This window comes from Chrysochloris asiatica, unplaced genomic scaffold (assembly GCF_000296735.1).
Source record: "Chrysochloris asiatica unplaced genomic scaffold, ChrAsi1.0 scaffold00485, whole genome shotgun sequence".
In the NCBI taxonomy this organism is placed as follows: Eukaryota; Metazoa; Chordata; class Mammalia; order Afrosoricida; family Chrysochloridae; genus Chrysochloris; species Chrysochloris asiatica.
The window spans coordinates 12,746-32,234 of NW_006409003.1; the positions used below are offsets into that span (position 1 = coordinate 12,746).

A 19,489-nucleotide genomic window follows, 5' to 3' on the forward strand; every position below is an offset into this window, starting at 1 on the left:
AAAAGCAGCAATGAAGCGGCAAGCTAAGCCCTACAATGTTCAGTGGACTTCTGTGGACCCAGTTGGGGACCTGGTTGGTGAGCAGTGTGAAGAGGCCTGGGGACTCTTGGGCCCAGAGTCAGTGGCGTGGCCACGGAGGACTCGAGAGGAGAGTGGAGCTACTGGCTGACGGGAAGAGAGAACATATGCACAGGAGCGTCCACACTTGCAGATGATACCCACGTGACCTGGACCGGATGACTGGATGATCAGAGCTCAACCAGGAGAGGAAAGAGGGGGGTGGGGGTGGGGGTGGAAAGAAGTGAGCTGATGCAGTCTGATGAACTTGACCTATACCTATGAAGCAGCGACTCAAAAGAGGGAACAAATCCTCACAGCAAGAAACATTCACACACACACACAGAGTGGACGGAGAAGGGCAGCTTGGACATTGGATACTCAAATGGGGAGGGGGGTACTACAAAGGCAAGAAGTAACTGGCTTACAAGCTTTCAAGAGGGAACCTGGTGCTAGGGAGCATGGCAGAATTTCCAGTAGGTACTATTCAATCTGTCTGGGAGGAGCTGATGAAAGGAGATACAGAAAGGTAACTTGTGATACTGTAGTGAATAATTCTTATCAGGACAGATTATGAGGGTTGGAAATGCAAAGGTAGAAGTTTTGTAACAAGGAAGGGAGTGATTAATTCTCCAGGATAGGAGCGGAGGCCTCTGGGACCATCAACGAAGAAGAGCCGAGAGTGGGACCCTACCCAGAGAAACAGAGATGCCTGAGATAGAGACAGAGATGATGACGTGGAATGATGAAGCGACTGGGGACTTTGGACCCAGAGAGGGAATGGGGAACTTTGGACCTGAAAACTGGGGGGAGGAGGGGGAAGTGTAGGCGGCGGGTTTCTGGGATATACCCTTTGGGTGGTTGATGATGCATGGAGGGGATTGGAACCATGGCAGTGAGATGATATATGATGGAATTAATGTAAAACTAAAGTTCTCCCATGTAAACTATCATATAATTCTCAATAAAACCTTTTTTTTTAAATGGAGACAGCCTAAGTGCCCATCAATGGAAGAATGGATAAATAAACTGTGGTACAGACACACAATGGGATACTACACACCCTTGAAGAATAGCAATCAATCTGCAAAACACCCCATAACATGGATGAACCTGGAGGACGTTATGCAAATCCACCTCTTCTCTCTCTGCCTTGTTAGTGCCCTCATCTCCCACCTGGACTAGAGCAGCAAGCATCAAACTACTTTTACTCTCCTTAATCAAAATTCTGAGGCCAGAAGGACCGTTGCAAGACATCTTCCTACCTAAAATGTTCCGATAGCTTTCCTTTAATTTTGGAATAAATTCCAAACTCTGAAAATAATCTGCTGTTGGTGGTGGGTGCTATTGAGTTGATGCCAGCTCGTAGCGGCCCCGTGCACAACAGAACGAAGCATTGTCCCGTCCTTTGCCAACCTCACAATCATTGCTACACCAGACCCATCACTGCTGCCACTGTGCCAATCCATCTCGTTAAGGGTCTTCCTCTTTTTCTCTGACCCTCTACTTTACCAAACATGATGCCCTTCTCCAGGGACTGATCTCTTCTGATACTATATCCAAAGTATGAGAGACGATGTCTGGCTTCTAAGGAGCACTCTGGCTGAACTTCTTCCAGCACAGATTTGTTTGTTCTTTTGACAGTCCATGATACTTTTAATATTCTCCCCCAACACCATAAAGCAAATGCATCAATTCTTCCAGTCTTCCTACAAGATACCCTGGTGATGGTGGTGGTTGTGTGTCATGGAGTCGGTTCCGACTCATAGCGACAATGCATAGGGTTTCCGAAGCTATAAATATTTATGGGAGCAGAAAGCCTCATTCTTCTTCCGCAGAATGGCTGGTAGTTTCGAATTGCTGACCTTTAGATTAGCAGCCTGAACCACTGTGGTACGAGAGCTCGTTACAAGATAACATACAAGACCCTAAATGATTCAGGACACACCTTTAACCTTTGAAACTCAACCCATAACTTTGACCCTTGACCACTGATCACCCAGCTTTGACCCTCGATCTTTGACCTTTCGACATCTGAGCTGTCCTTTGATGCCCAAATTTCACATTGAAACCATGATCCCTAACCTCTGACAATTGGCTTCTGACCTTTGTCTCTTTGCCACTGGCACCATAACCTTTGACCTCTGACCATCTACTTTTGACCCTAGACTTTGTCACTTCGTCCCGACACCTAGCCTTTTGCCAATTGAACCCCGAACTTTGAACATTAAATCCATCTTTCTGACCTTTGACCCCAGACCTTCAAACTTTGACCCATCACCCCTGTATCATTTGACCTTTGATCCTGACCTCTGATCCTTGACATTTTGCATTCAATATTTAACCCTAGATCCACATTTAACAACTGATCCATAACCCTTGACACGTCACCCTTTACCCATGACACTTCACACTAGACTCCTGACACTGCCCACCAGCCCTTACCTACAAACCCTAAATTTTAAAACATAAACTGTAACCCCAACCCCTAAAGCTCAACACTTAACCATTGACCCCTGATCCTGAACTGTTGAGCTCTGACCCCTAATCTTCTATCTTTGACCCCTGACACCCTAACCCTTGAAATTTTCCTTTGGCTCTTGACCTTTGACCCTGGAACCTAACCTTTGACCCTGGCCCCAACCTCTCATACTTGGCTCTATAACATTTGTCCTTTGACTTTTGACCCCTGACACCATGTGGACAAACTCTTACCTCAGCCTTTAGTCCTTGACCTTTGACCTCACATTTTGCCATCGGCCCCTTAACATCTGACCTTTGAATTCTGGCCCTTTACTCCTGACCTTTGACTCATGGTCCCTTGACACAAACCGTTGACCCTAACCCCCCCAACATTTGACCCTTGAACCCTGACCCCAACCTTTGACCTTGACCCTGACCGCTATACCCTAAACCTTAAATACTTAGACCTAACCCCCAACCCCTAACAGCCAACCCTTAACCCCTAACCCTTGACCTTTAATCCTAAAACCCAAAAACCTTAAACCATAGATCCTGAACACCAAGTCCAGAGCACTGAACTATATCCTTCTTATAATTCTGTATTACTCTGCAAGACTTCCTGATACATGTGCAAGATCTGTGACCCTGCTGGTATTTGAAATACCAAAGACATAGCTTCCAACATGGCAGCGACATGCAGGGAAAGTCCTGGTACTGTCACCTCACTGGGTCACACAGGTCATGGTGCTCCTCCTTCCTATGCCTACCTAACACACCAGCTGGACACAGTCAGCCTGGGAGCAGCTCATCCAACCAAAGTACTCTTCAAACCAAAGACACAGCTTCCAACATGGCAGCGACATGCAGGGAAAGTCCTGGTGTTGTCATCCCACTAGATCACAGAGGCCATGGTGCTCCTCATTCCTATGCCTACCTAACACACCTTCACCAGCTGGACACAGTCAGCCAGGGAGCAGCTCATCCAACCAAAGTACCCTTGTCTCCTACCTTCCAAGAAGCAAAGCACCTAAATCAGCAAGAAGATTGACTTCCTAGCCACACAGCACAACCTGGTCAGCTTCCACAACTGACACCAGTAACCCTCAGAATGTCCCCTGGTTTCTGGGTACCACAGTCGGATCACTTAGCCATCACCATGAACATCAGCATTGGTGAGCTCACTAGCAGGGCAATGAAGGTGGGGGGAGGAATTGAGACAGCAAGAGAAGGATCCTGAGTGATGAGGGAAGAGATTTGTTGTTGTTGTTGTTGTTGTTGTTGTTAAGTGCCATCGAGTCGGCACTGACTCATAGTGACCTTATGCATGGCAGAACGAAACACTGCCCAATCCTGGGCCAACCTCACTATTGTTACCACGCTTGAGTCCATCGATGCTGTCACTTGGCCAATCCATCTCATTGGGGGTCTTCCTCTTTTTCTCTGACCTTCCACCTTACCAAACACAATATGCTTCTCCAGTGACTGGTCCCTCCTGACAATACGTCCAAAGTATGAGTCAAAGTTTGGCCATCTTGGCTTCCAAAGAGCACTCTGGCTGTACTTCTTCCAACACAGATCTATTTGGTCTTTTGGCAGTCCGTGGTACTTTCAATATTCTCCTCCAACTCAAATGCATCAATTCTTTTACAGTCTTCCTTCTTCATTATCAATCTTTCACATGCATGTGAGGTTATTTAAAATATCATGAGTTGGGTCAGGCATACCTCAGTTCTCAAACTGACATCTTTACTCTTCAACACTTTAAAAAGGTCTTGTGCAACAGATTTGCCCAATGCAATATGTCATCTGATCTCTTGACTGCTGCTTCCGTGAGTGTTGATGGCTGATCCAAGCAAAATGAAGTCTTTGACAACTCCAATGTTTTCTCCATCTCTATGGATGTTGTTTAGTAGTCCAGTGGTGCGGATTTTTATTTTCTTTACATTGAGATGCAACCCATATTGAAGGCTGTGGTCTTTGATCTTCATCAATAAGTATTTTAAGTCCTTGTTAATGAGTTTTCCTCCAATCCTGATACCATGTTTTTCTTCATATAATTCATCTTCTCGGATTATTTGTTCAGTATACAGATTGACTAAATATGGTAAAAGAATACAACCCTGGCACAGACCTTTCCTAATTTTAAACCATTTAGTGTTCCCTTGTTCTGTTCGAACAACTACCTTTTGGTCTATGTACAGGTTTCTCATGAGCACAATTAAGTGTTCCAGAATACTCATACTTCATAATGTTGTCCATAGTCTGTTATGATCCACACAATCAAAAACCTTTAGGTAGTCAATAAAGCACAGGTAAACATCTTTCTGGTATTATGTGCTTTCAGGTAAGATCCATCTGAAGTCAGCAATGCAATCCCTTGGTCCCCATCCACTTTTGAATATGGCTGAACCTCTGCAAGTTTTCTGTCAATGTATGGTTGTAGCCATTTTTGGACTACCTTTAGTAAAACTTTACTCGCATGGGATATGAATGATATTGTCCAATGATTTCCACATTCCGTTGGCCACTTCTCTTTGGAATGGGCACAAATATGGATCTCTTCAAAACAGTTGGACAGGTAGTTGTCTTCCAAATTTCTTGGCATAGATGAGTGAGTGCCTCCAGTGCCGCAGAACTTTGTTGAAAGATTTCAATTTTTATCCCACCAATTCCAGGTGCCTTGTTCTTTGCCAATGCCGTCAATGCACCTTGGACTTCTTCCTTCAGGATCATTGGCTCTTGATCACATGTTACCTCTTTTTTTTTAATGTTTTATTGTGGATCATATTCTATCTCTTGAGATGACTGGACATTGACCATTTCTTTTTGGTGTATTCCTTCCATCTTCTTTTTATGTCAGAATTGACTCTGAAACTTGCTCTCCAGCATAGAGATGCTAAAGCAAATGGAAGAAGTAAAGCGGTACAAGAGATTAACAGAAAATTTTAAGGGTCAGCTTGAGAAGACAAAGCCAAATATTATAACAAAATATGGAAAGACCTGGAGTTAGAAAACCAAAAGAGATGCACACACTCAGCAGTTTTCAAGCTGAGGAAACTGAAGAAAAAATTCAAAATGGTTTGGGTTAGGTGCACCATATTCATTAAAATGACATCTTAGCTTTTAAAAGATTTTGAAGAGGTCTTTTGCAGTAGATTTGTTTACTGTCTTGATTGCTGTCTTCACAGTTGTTTATTGCTGATAAAGTAGGAGGAAATTGTTGATAAAATTCAATTTCTTCACTGGTTATCATGATGTTATGTATGGCCCCCATATGAGAGTTGGTGTTTTCACATCAGTATATATACACATTATGAACTGATGCTAAGCATTCTGATCTAGCACCCTGGAAACTGTCCTTTGTTTCCCACTTCAATATCTGCCTCTCCTTTTTCCAGAAATCTTAGATTTCCATACCATTGTTGTTGTTAAGTGCGTCAAGTGGATTCTGACCCATAGTTACCCTGTATAGGGTCAGAGAGAAAGAGGAAGACCCCCAATGAGATGGATTGGCACAGTGGCAGCATCAATGGACTCAAACATAATAATGATTGTCTGGTTGGCCCAGGGCCAGGCAGTGTTTCCTTCTGTTGTGCAGAGGGTCGTTATGAGTTGGTAGTGAATTGATGGCAACTCACAACAACAACTACAGACACAAACTATATTATTATCTAGCACTTTATATACATGCAAAAGTTGGACAATGAGTAAAGAACACACAGGAAGAATTAATGCAGTTGAACTGTGGTGTTTGCAAAGAATACTGAACACACAATGCAATACGAATACATTCAGTCTTGAATGAAGGACAACCTGAATGAGAGTGGAGAGAATTCATCTCTCTCACTTTGGACATGTCATCAGGAGAGACCAATCACTGGAGAAGGACCTCATGTTTGGTGAAGGAGCATCTGACTTGTTCTGTTGTTTGGATCTCTTCACCTGGGAACAATGCATGCCATGTGTCTACACAGATGTTACTATTATAATGTATTACTGTTTATGCTCGAGAAGGGTCTGGAGGAACAAACATCTCACTTATAATTCTAGAGAAAGTAGCTGGGTGAGAACACCCACTTTTTCCTTTTTTTCAAAAAGTTCATGTATTATCATTGTTGTTGTTAAGTGCCGTCGAGTTGGTTCCGGCCCACAGCGACCCTGTATAGGGTTTCCGAGGAGCAGCTGGTGGGCTTGAACCACCGACCTTACAGTTCAAAGCGCTTTGCAGTCTGACGCATTAACCCAGTATTATCATTGTGACCTTAACAAAAATGTTTGTCTAATGTCAATGGATGTTTTTAAAGGAGCTGGTTACGCCCAAGGGCAGCCCTTTCACACCCGGGGATCAAGTACAGCCAGAGCAGCGCGCGCGCGCGTGCGTGTGTGCGTGCGTGCGTGTGTGTGTGTGTGTGTGTGTGTGTGTGTTTAGGGGTCGAGTGGGAGACACAAGCACAATTAAGGCAAATTGAGTCCCTTGCTCAGAATACCAAAATCCAGGAAAGCTTCCCAGAGAAGCTAGGGACCTTTTAAAGGCAGCTGGTGGCACACTGGTCAAGCGCTAGGCTGCTAACTGAAAGACCGTAGGCGGGAAATCACCACTTGCTCCTTGGGACAAAAACGTGGCAGTCTGCTTCTACAAAGATTCAGTCTTGGAAGCCCTATATGGCAGTACTACTCAATCCTATAGGGTTCTCTATGAGTCTGAATTGGCAGAGGTCAACGGGTTGGGGGTGTTGATTTCTTGATAAGAAAACAGATCGGGTGAGTAAGCATGCACACCAGTGGAGGATACAGGAAGAGACTGGCAGGGACGAGGAACCAGAAACTGAGGCAACGGCAGTGGGTGTGAGGACCAGGACTACCGGCTGGAGAGACAAATAGTGCTCGGGTACATCAGCCACAACGTTCGAAAGCAGAAACAAGATCAGACGTGAACAGGTGCCCGCCTGAATGCAAGAATCACTTCCGAGTCAGGCTCCGCCCATTACGGACTCCATATCCCAGTGGTTCCCGCACCGCCATCCCGGAGGATTTGCCGCCCGGGTTCCAAAGTGGTGCTTCTTCCCACCCCACCCCCGCCAGCACATCCTGCCCCGGGCTTTCACGATCGGACTCTTGGCCTTTCCGCTTCCAGACTCACGACCCCCACGAGTCGCGTGATCGGCCCCTAGCCGAGGGAATGACGAACGACCACCCCTCTGGCCCAAGGAAAGAGAGCTTCCGGAGTCACCGTTTCCCACTTCCGACGTTTTATCCTTTCCTCTCACGGGCTACACCACGTTCCCTGTTGGAGCGCGAAGATTGGAGGGGGAGACGGGGGAGGCAGGCGAGGGTGTGTCTCTATGGCAACGACTCGCGGGCCAGGAAGCTGAAAGCATGTGCTCTCCGCGGGGCGAGCTGGGAAATGTAGTCTCCGGTGGAGTCCGCGAACTGTACCACACGGTTGCACACAACTACGTTTCGTAGGAGGCAGCTGGAACCCGCGCTGTGGGTGGTAGTCGACCGCTAGGTTGCCAAGAAATATAATGTTCCGGGAGCGTGTGAGAGAGCGTTTGCTGAAGTAGCTCAGGGCGCTGTTTTCAGTTCCGAGGAACCTAACAGGTCCACGCGTGCATTCTCATGACCTCGAGGCTTCCCCACGCTAGTCTGGAGGCTCAACCCGCTTCTCCTCCAACACTAGAAACTGGACTCATATTCCGACGTCTCTTCACCATCCCCGACTCCTCCAGCTACTGGACGGTGCTCACCCACTGAGACACACTCCAGATCCGCTCCTCCCTCCTCAGGCCTGCTGCCCCAACGTTGTCGGACGCGAAGCAATCTAAAGTAACTGGTTTTCTGGGTGTCTGCCAGCGATGCTCGGAAGCCTAGGACACCACCGCCTCCGGAAAATTTTACCCTATGGGACCTGGCCTCTACCTCGATTAGACTGGGGTCCCTACGTCTCCTGGAATACATTGTCATATAAATCATAACCTAGGCTAGCATATACTGAAGTCAATTTCACCCACCAACCCTACTCTCCCCAACACCTAGCACATTAGAGTGCTCATTATTTGTGTAATGAATTAGCAGTCGCAATGGTCATAAAGAAAACTTCATCACTCCTTCCACTTTTCTCTCAAAGTACGTAAGCCTCATCTGATCCACCAATGCTGAGCTCTTAGAAACTCCCTCACTGAATGCCAGCCACTAATGTGTTGCCAGCAAGCCCCATAAACTTGAGGAAGAGCATTCTATAAACTAAGACTTTTAACATGACTGAACGTTTGGCTTTGGTTTAGACCAAATCCTTCAGTGTCCTCCCTTTTGTGTGTTGAAAATTTCCATTGCACCGTTGACCTCGATTTACTTCTTACAGAAAAATGTTTTGCACACCTTGTTGTTTATCTCAGGCTTGTAGTTAGCAATGATTGGTGTGAAAACAAGGTTATTCAGCTTACACAGGTACTAGACAAGGTGTCCAGTATGTAACGTTCGCACTGGTAGCATTTGTACGCCGTGGAGTCAGTTCTAAATCATAGCAACCCTGTACAGGGTTTCTGAGGCTGTATATCTTTACAGGACCAGAATGCTCCTTCTAGCTCTTGAGGATCAGCTGATGGACTTGAACTGCTGACCGTGCAGTTAGCAGCCCACTACAATGTCATGAGGCACTAAGTAAATGACACTCTAACTCCTTTTACTGCTGTGTTCTTAGAAATAAACTATATTTTAAAATGTTCCAGGAAATTCCTGGTCAGCCATATTTTATCACCTCAAGCCCAATATTTCTTAAAAAGGGAAATTCCTGTAAAAAAAATCAGCTAAAACACTGCAACTTTGTGCATGTTGTTGTTGTTATTGAGTACCATCGAGTCAATTCCAAATCATAGCAACCCTGTATAGGGTTTCTGAGGAGCAGCCGGTGATCTTGAACCACCAACCTTGTGGTTCAGAACGACTCTGCAATCCAGCGTATTAACCCGCATTGCCACACCAGGACTCCTTGTGAATGTTTATCAGAAATACCCAACTGTACCCCCTAACTTGGAGGTTTGGTGTGGCACTGTAGCATACGCACTGGACTGCTAACCACATAGTTGATAGTTCAAACCCACCAGCTGCTCCTCGGAAACCCCATACAGGATCGCTGCGTCAGAAATGGCTTGATGGCACTTAACAACCACCCCCTAACTTTCAGTTTTTGCCTTTATCAACCTCTGTATTTCTGCATCTCTTTGGAACATTTATCAAAAGCTTCGTGACTTTATTTCCCTGCTTTACAAAATGTTCTTTTGTGTTTATTTTAAAGCAGCCATTAGCCTAGACAGAGGTGGCTGAAGTCTCTTCTGCCATCTTTATTTCTTGGTTCACAGACACTTGCACAGATCCCTATGCTGAGAGAAGGTCATGAGCCCTAATACCTCCATCCGTACCTGTGGATCATCTTGACCTGGAACACAAAGCAAACATCTTCCCTTGCTGGATATATGTTTTGGTGACCAACGTTGTGTGTCTATGTGGTTGGCTGGGGTGGCAGCTGACCAAACAAGAATGAAATAGGACAAGGCTGTCAGGAAGGTAGGGGGACCTGACCACTTGAGACAGAGCTCAGGATAGGCTGCAGCCAGGGGTCTGAAAACCAACTCTGAGGGGGTCACTGAGCCCTTAGGAGTGCATGGGATTTCTCAAAGACCACCAGACCCAAAGAGACCCTCAGAGTTGCAGAAGGCGCAGCTGTAGAGGCTGTGTCACAGAAGCCTGGAGAAGAACAGATTTCGAAACCAAGGAAGAAGTAGCCAGTATCAAAGGCCACACTGGGCTAAGGACAAGGGCCAACACACACCCAAGCATTCAGGCACAAGGAGGGCACCAAAAACCTTGACCAAACAAGTTAATACAACAAAGTGGAGTGAAGATGGTAATGGGAGGTCAGCGGGGGGGGTGGTGCTGAGCGCAGGGAACGCTGAACCCTGACTGGGAAGGACCACAATGGGGCAGGGAGTAGGCTACTGGGGAAAGGGGAGAGGCTAGTTTCTCAGCCTTGGACCCTAGTCGGCTGCCCTGGGGGGCTACACTGAGCACTGTCATCTATGTGTAGGTGTGTGTGTCTGTCAGAGTGCACATCCCTGGGCTTCACAGCTCACTCACCAAACAGGGAGAACCATTCTTCTGTTCCACAAAGCCATCGGCACTTGGTGAGAATTGCTGCTGGAAGGCTACAAGGCATGATCTATGGAAACTGTAGATGGCAAAGAGCAATGTCTGTCCTCCCAAAACAGAACATCGTTGGACAGAGCTCATCTGAGGTCAGCCCCAAACCCAGAATCCACAGAGACAACTGGCAGGGTAGCCACAGCGTGGGCTCCTGGGCCTGAGGCCTCAGCTACCAGCGTGTCCACTGTGGGCTCTTCCTGAGGGGCAGGGGGCAGACATCCCGGCAACTCCCTTGCTGCCGAAGACACCTGAGCCTGCCGCCTTTTGTCTCGATGCAGCTCCCGGAGACGGGCAAGGGCACTGTGGACACCCCGAGATACCCGCAGACTGCGCTCTCGGTTGGGGTCATTGTCTACAAGGATCCGCAGACCAGTGGCGAAGTGGGATAGGGCCTTGACCAGGTGCTCGTGGCTTACTGCGCCCATGCCAGTCTCCTCAGTCCCCACACTTTCCCTGGCCTCTGTGAGCTCCTGCCCTGGTCTCTTGGAGGACAGGCCTTTCCCTTCCTCCCAAGGTAGCCCAGAGCAGGCAGCATCCCCATCCTCGGCATCCTGGGGACCGCTGTGGGGCGGGGGCTCCCCGTGAGCCTGCAACAGGCAAGCCACATCAGCCTCAGCCAAGTCACCAAGACCCACGTGGCTGGCCAGAGCCATGATGCTGCGGCGGAGCTGGGGCAAGGTGTCAGGTTCGGGGGCACCAACAGGTACACATTCAGGCCACAGCTTCCTCCAGGCGCTGTTCATGGTGGCAGGCCGCAGCTCTGCCCAGGCCTCAGCGATGTTGTCCACAGCAGTCATGACGGTATAGCTGCGCCAGAACTCCCACACAGAAGGCCGGTCCTCACCAGCTGTCTCCTGCACCAGCTGGCTGAGTGTGCGGCGCAGGTAATGGGCCTTGAAGGCAGCGATGACCCCCTGGTTCATGGGCTGAATCAGAGCCGAGGTGTTTTTGGGCAGGAACTCAACACGCACATGGGCTGAAAGGCCGTCCAGGTGGGAGGGGTGACAAGGCGCGCTGTCCAGGAGCAGCAGGGCGTGATGCGGCAGACCATGCCGGGCACAGTAGCTTTCAACAGCCGGGCAGAAGCAGTCGGTAAACCACTCCTGGAAAATGCTGGGCGTCAACCAGTCATTGCGGTTGGAGCGCCAGACAACCGGCAGGCTGGCCTTGGAGCAACCCTTAAGGGCCCGTGGGTTCTCTGAAGGGTACACCAACAGGGGCTTCAGCTTGAAGTCACCAGCCGCATTGCCACCTAGAAGCAGGGTCAGGTGGTCCTTGGACGCCTTGGGTCCTGGCCCAACAGCCTCCTCCAGCGCCAGAAGTGTGCGCTCCGGCAGCCGTTTCCAGAACAGGCCTGTCTCGTCTACATTGAAGACCTGCTGTGGCGTGTAACGGCCTTCCTCCAGGATGCGGCGTAGCACCTCGGGATAGCGGGCAGCAGCCTGGGCATCAGCCACAGCGGGCTCATCTGTCAGCAGCACGTTGTGGCGCGCCTTGAAGCGGGCGAACCAGCCATTGCTGGCCCCAAAGGTCTCAGCTTGGGCACCCTCACCCTGCTCTCGCTGTAGCTCCACAAACAGCCGGCGAGCCTTGTCTTGAATGAGCAGTGTGCTGACGGGTAGGTTCTGTCGCTTCTGCTCCTCGATCCACAGGCTCAGCAGACGCTCCATGTGGCCCATCAGCACGCTCCGGCAACGGGTCAGCTGAGTGGCACTGACCGGAGTGGCTGCCTGTGAGTTGGCCCGGATCTTGTCCTTGTTGACGCGGATCGAGGCCACAGTGGAAGTGGCCAGCCCCAGCGCCCTGGCGATATGCGTCAGTTTCTCGCCTTCCTCAAACCTCCGCAGCACCTCCAGTTTCACATGCAGAGTAATAGACTTCCGGTCCCTTTTCGTGCTGCGGCGGATGCCAAGCCTGCCGAGAGGGGCCTTCCCCGACACCTGCAGGCGGGGGACTACTGGTGGGGTGGCTGTCTTCATTCCACTTCCCGGAGCCACGCACCTCAGTGAGTTCCCTACCACCTGCCCGTCCACACAGCTACTGCCATCCCCACAATGGCAGCTGCTTGCTGTCTCCGGCCACATCTGCCTCTGCCTGTAAGGGGGAAACACATTAGCATAAACGTGTGGGCACAGAGGAGTCCTGACCACTGCTGGTCTTCACCAGCTGCTTCTCACTCTCTGCCAATGCAGCCAGTAGGCACTCACTTCCTAACTTCCCTTAGAGCAGAAAAACTCGTCACTTTGTTCTAGCTAATGAGACCAAGATAAAGGTCTACTGAGGGACTTTACTCTCTTCCCCCAGCTGCAAGTCTACCTGACCATCTCCCAACCACACACCAAAGTCAAGAGAGCGGGGCGACCCTAATCCACCTCCCAGACACTGATGAGCAGGTGAGTTGCCCATCTCCATGACCTTACTTGGGGACGTCCGTCAGGAAAATAGACTTAACAGTGGCTACAAAAGATGCCCATGGGCTGAGCCTGTGAAGGTATTGTCTCACACAACAGAAGGGACTTGCAGATGTGGTTACGGTTCTTAGGATGGAGAGATTAACTTGTAGACCTTGGTACCCCAAACCTTATGCTCTGCCACAACAAAGAGATAATTTACTATAAATTCAGCAGCCCCTTTGTCTGCCATTCCACTTTAGAGCGCGTGCCCGCTAATCCTGAGTGATATGTCTACTGAAGGATCAGTAGGAAGGTGTGCTCAGCAGAATAATGTGATCAGTGAAAAATTTCTGTGGTAGATAAAGATGTCTACACCCTAATGCCAGGAACCTATGACTATGTCACTTTATAAGGGAAGTTACGGTTGTTGTTGTGAAGTGCCGTCAAGTCGATTCTGACCCATAGTGACCCTATATCAGATTTTCAAGGAGCAGCTGGTGAACTTGAACCATCAACCTTGTAGTTCAAACAACTTTTCAGTCTGACGCGTTAGCCCACAGTGCCACACCAGGACTCCAAAAGTTAAGGTAGGAGATGGAATTAAGGTTGCTAATCAGACATTTTTTAATGGGGTCCCAACATAATCACAAAAGGTCTTCAAAAGTAAAAGAGGGAAGTGGAAAAGTTAGTCTGAGAAAGATGATATCACAAGGAAAACTCAGCCAGCCACTGCTGGGTTTGAAGATGGAGAAAGGGGGCCAGGAGCCAAGGAATGCAGGTAGCCTGCAGAAACTGTGAAAGGGGAGGAAAGGGTCTCTCCTCTAAAGCCTCCAGTAGAAACCAACCCTGCTAACCCTTGGATTTCAGCCCCATAAAATCCATTTTGGATTTCTGATCACCTGAATTATAACATGAGTAGTATAGGGTTTTAAACCACTAACTCAGTGGTAATTTGTTAAGAAGCATCCCATGATAGAGGTGATTCAATAAGACCCAAGTCAGGAATTAATTAGTCCGAGAGAACAATGGGACACATGATCTCGTCACTCTCCCTAAACCTGAGACCAGAACTAGATGATGTCCTGCTCCCACTGTGAACTGTTCTGAAAGGAATCAAATTAGAAGGTCCTAGATACAGTGGGAGAAGATGTTGAACAACGTTCAAAATTACTTTTATAAAAAGAACAGGTTTACTGGTCAGAAAGAGACTAGAGGACTCTGAGACTATACAGCCCTTCATCACCCTCATGGTTCCATTTTCAGACAAGCAATATAGAGCGAGAGAGGGGGGCAATACTAACGAGGTATGTACACCATGGAATGGCCAACCATTGGAGATCAAAGGGCGCCATTTTCCTAAATTGACAAAATTCAGAAGAGTTGGAAAAGAAAGTGGAATGAAAACAAAAAAATCACAGAGCAATCCTTGATGTTACATGGAGAGGATTGCAATCATTGAAATACAACCAAGTCTATGATTTGTTGGATGTAAAACTGATGATCTGCTCCAAGAACCTTCACTCAATTCACTATATACGTATGTATATATATATATAAAAGTTTTTAAATAGATCATTAAAACCAAACTCAGTTCTTGTTCCACCTCCTGCATGGAACCCTCCCATGACTTCCATTTCTCTCCAATTCTCCACCAACTCAGCCTTTGCTAGACCTTTGGACCAGACCAGCACTCTTCTCCACCTCCTGCAAATCTCGGCTCCTCCACCGCACTAATTTTTTTCTGTTCTATAAGAAGCTGCCTGAGAGCAGGAGATAATTCTACTGATAACACACATCCAGAGGCACTTTCTGAGTATTTCTCAAATGAAACACAGCACTGGGAGGCAGCCTTCTCACTTTGTCAGTTTTGCACTTTGAACCATGTGAATGTAGCACCAGATCAAAAATAAAACTTTAAAAACGATTGCCTTTGCATGCTTGGAATGGGCAAAATGGGGGAAATAATATTAAGATGCTTGGCTTTCTTTTGAATCTTGGTTTCCCTTAGTGGTGGTGGTGGTTATGTGCTGTCGAGTCGGTTCTGAGTCCTAGTGACCCTATACAGGGTTTCCGAGGCTGTAAATCTGTACGGGAGCAGAAAGCTTCATTTTCTCCCGCGGAACAGCTGGTAGTTTCGAACTGCTAACCTTAAGAACGGTCCGCAGCCCAATTCATAACAACTATGCTACCATAGCTCCTTCTTGGTTTCCCTTGTATACCATTATAAAATAGACACTTGATGGGGAGAGAAAGTGATAGCCAGAAATATCACCATAGAAAGCTTGTAAGTCCATCCTCTGCCTATAACTGATTGGAATACTTAAAATGGGGATACAATGTGCCCAGTGAAGGAGGCTTCTTGTGAAGCCTCTGCATTACATAAGACTAAAGGTGGAATCCTGAACCCCATCCAGAATCTTCTGAGGTGGGAAATTTCCACTTCAAAGGACAAGCAGACCAGCCTGGAGGGGCTAGAAGAACAGAAGATACTTCTTGAAAGAAAGACCAACAGAAAAAATACAAAACAATTTAGGCAGACCAACTGATTGCTACAAGAACAAGCAAGATGCTCCCCCAAGAGACAACAAGGCAAGAGGTCAGGTCCCCTCAGGGCAAACCTCCTTCCAAAACAGAGACTCAAGGGGAATATACGAGCAGACACGTGCTCTGACTGGTGATGCTGGTCACCGACAAGGGGAAGTGAGGGAAATACAGCAATGAAGCTGCGAGCTAAGTCCTACCACTTTCAACAGACTCCTGTGAACCCGGGTGGAGACCTGGTTGGCCAGCAGTGTGGCAAGACCGGGGGACTCTTGGGCCCAGGGTCAGTGACATAGCCATAGAGAACTAGAGTGGCGAGTGAAGCGTCCAGCTGATAAGAAGAGAGGGAACATGCACAAGAACACCCACACTTGCAGGTAATACCCACTTGACCTGGCTTCAATGACTGGATGATCAGAGCTCAACTAGAAGAAGAAGAAAAAAAGAGTAATTGGATACCATTTGATGAACCTGACCTACACCTATAGATGCAGTTGCTTAAAAGAGGGAACAAATCTTTACAGCAAGGATCACTCCCACCCCCTCCATACACAGGGTAGACAGGGATAGGCAACTTGGACACTGGCTACCAGAGTGGGGGGCTACAAAAGCAAGAAGTGACTGGCTTACAAGCTTTCAAGAGGGAGCCTAGATCCAGATGGCATGGAGGAAGGTAGAATATCCACTGAGTAGTATCCAATCTGTCTGGGCGGGGGTTGATGAAAGGAGATGCAGATAGGTCTCTTGTGATACAACAGTGAATAATTGTTATCAGGACTGACTGTGAGGGTTGGAAATGTAAAGGTTAAGACTTTTTGTAGCAAGGAGGGGAGTGATTAATTTTGCAGTCTAGGAGCGGAGGTCCCTGGGACCATCACGGGAGAAGAGCGGAGAGCGGGACCCTACCCAGAGAAGAAGTGACACCAGAGATGGAGGCAGAGATGATGACGTGGAGAGATGGAGCAGCTAGGGCCTCTAGACCCAGAGAGGGAGAGGGGCTGTGTGCTGACAACCTGGGAGGCAGGCTTGTAGGGTGTGCCCTTTGGTTGGTTGATGATGCATACAGGGGATTGTAACCATGACAATGTAACAATATACGATAGGATGAATGTAAAGCTAATGTTCTTCCATGTAAACTATGACATAATTCACAATAAAACATTTTTTTAAATATTATTTTTAAAAACAAACCGTGTGCAAAAACAAACATGTACTTACTGAGTGGGCAATTCACATCACCACCCCTAACAAAGTTATTCAATCTTCCTTCTGTAAGTAAGTTTGAATTTTCCAGGCAGCTGGTGAGTGAGACGGAAAGGACCCTGTCAAAGGCCTTCTGCTTTAGTGAACCAACACCATCCAGAAAGTGTGTGCAGACTGTCCAGATACACATAAGCTACTCCAAAGAGAAATTCAGTCGGTGGACTGGTCTCTCCCTGAAACAACCTGTGCCACTATAGCCTTTAAAGAAACATGAGAAATCGTCAAAACATAAAAATACTGGAGAAACAAAACGCTCCTCTGGATCCCATCGAGGGTTTCCGAGATTGTGAGTCTTTGTGGGAACAGGAAGCCTATCTCTCTCGCATGGAGAAGCTGCTGGGCTGCAACTGCAGGCTGAGGTTCGCAGTCAGTACTTGTCCTATGGAGCCAGCATGCTCCTAAACCTTGAATACACCCCATCTGAATTTAGAAACCGTGTCGAAAATAAGTTAGACACACTGTGAACACTAATGACCACAGTCAAGATCGGTTACTGGATGAGATCAAGGGCATCATACCTGAGGAAAGTAAAAAGTCACTAAAAAGACAAGAAAGAAAGAAAAGACCAAAATGTCAAATCAGATTCTGAAATTTGCTCTAAAATGTAGCTAAAGCAAATGCAAGAAATTATGAGTATTTGACCTATACTCACAGAAGTAGTAACTCTAAATACCAACAGAGAGGGAAGGAGTCTTCACATGAAGTATCAATGCTAACCCCTCTGTACACAGGACAGATAGGGATGGGCAACTTAGATATTGGTTACCTAAAATGAGGGGGTCATAAAGGCTCGAAGTGCTGGCTTACAAGGTTTCAAGGGGGAGTTTAGTTTAATAATGTTGGGGAGGGGAGAAACCACTGAATAATTTTCATCTTGTCTGGATGGGTCTGGTGAAAAGAGATGGGGATAAGATTCTTATAATTCAATAGTAATTGTTATCATGACTAATTGCTACTGTCACAATTGTAAAGGTAGAAGTTTTATAACAAAAACAGGCGAGTAGTTAATCTTACAGTCCAGAAACAGAGGCCCCTAGGACCATCAGGAGAGAAGAGTACAAGCAGAATGCGGGACCTTTTCCAGAGAAGCAGCGACACCAGAGATGGAAGCAAAGATGGGGCCGTGGAGAGCAGGAGCAGCTGAGGACTCTAGATTCATGGGAAGAGCGGGACTAAAAGCTGGTGGCCAGGAGGCAGACTTGCAGAATTTGCCTTTTGGTGGTGTAAATTATTATATATGCCTGAGTGTTTAAGAAAAAAAGAGCTAAAATGAATATAAAGAAATACTGTTAACTGATGGTACATGGAGGGGATTATAATCAATGTAATGAAACAAAGTGTATGATTTGTTGAATATAAAATTGATGATCTGCCCTGTAAACTTTCATTCAATCCACAATAAAAACCTTAAAAAAAAAAAAAAAGGAGTGCCTTTGTAAAGCAGACACACACACAGCGGATCTGGGATCTGTATTTGTTGGGTAGTTACAACATCTAGGACTAGATCCTTCAGGAACTCAGGACTCACCTAGCTTGAGACAAGACCACCAAACACAGCACGCAGTCCAGAGCTCAATCCCCCGAGGAGGCAGGGAAAAGCAGGTGGTCATGGGCAAGATTCCTGCCAGGAAGCTGATCCATTCGTGTTCACAGCACCCACCCACCCATGCTTCCCAAGTTCACCCACTAATTCAGCTAATTCACTCATTCATTCATTCCCTCTCTCACCCATCTCCATGCGCTCGCGCGCTCCCCCTCTCGGGAAGTAGCCCTCAAGCCCGCCACCACCGGGGAAGGCTCGCCGCCCAAGGACTGAATAGGAAACGGAGATCGCCCCTCTGAACTACATTTCCCAGACGCCGGGAGGACAAACGGAAAGCGAGCACGCGCTTAAAGATGGAAAAGCCCCGCGAGTGGACAGTAGGGCCTGAAAGACGCAGGACATCCCTGCACGTTATAGGAAAAGAACTGGAACTGAGTCATCACATCCCGCACGGCGGGCCTGTCTTTCCCAGACGACTGTGGGGCCACCAAAGGTTCCGATTGGCCCACCTGAGCGCGTCACGGGTTGCGCGCGCTGCGCCATCACTCCGTTTCCCTCCCCAGACCGAAGTTGAACGAGGTGGTGCAATAGCTCGTGCCTTCTAATCTCGGGCTCCCGCGCGGCCGCCGGCCCTCACCTCCGGGCTGTAACATGGGCCGCCTACTTCATGTGAGCCACTGGAGTAGCGTCCTCTATCCCTCTCCCACCTCACAGCACCGCTTCCTGGAGGCGGCGGAGCCCAGCTTCCATCTTGTCCGCTGGGGGGCCGAAGGGAGGCGGGACACGGTTGCCTGGCAACGGCCGGACTCGCTGGAGGCCGCGACAAACCCGTCCCAGACGGCGCCTCAAGGGCTTCCGGGAAATGTAGTTTGGGGGCGTTTCCGGGGCGCACTACATCCTTGAGGGGGCGCTCGAGGCTGCTTCTGCCAGGGAAAGGTTTTTTTCTCCATCTACTCTCCCGATCTCTGGTAGCGTGGTGGTGGTGGTTATGTGCCTAGCATAGTTGTTACGAATTGGGCTGCGAACCTCA

General features: G+C 47.9%; 1 protein-coding gene across 1 annotated transcript; it reads right to left on the reverse strand.

Moving 5' to 3' along the window:
- Positions 1–10,802: 10,802 nt before the first annotated feature.
- Positions 10,803–19,002, reverse strand: LOC102815071 (tigger transposable element-derived protein 1-like). The gene is made up of 4 exons (XM_006877333.1): positions 18,969–19,002; positions 18,645–18,728; positions 18,445–18,448; positions 10,803–12,813 (listed from the first exon to the last, which is right to left on the reverse strand). Exons 1-4 carry the CDS (start codon positions 19,000–19,002, stop codon positions 10,803–10,805), a joined length of 2,133 nt encoding a protein of 710 aa, XP_006877395.1.
- Between the last annotated feature and the right edge of the window lie 487 nt (positions 19,003–19,489).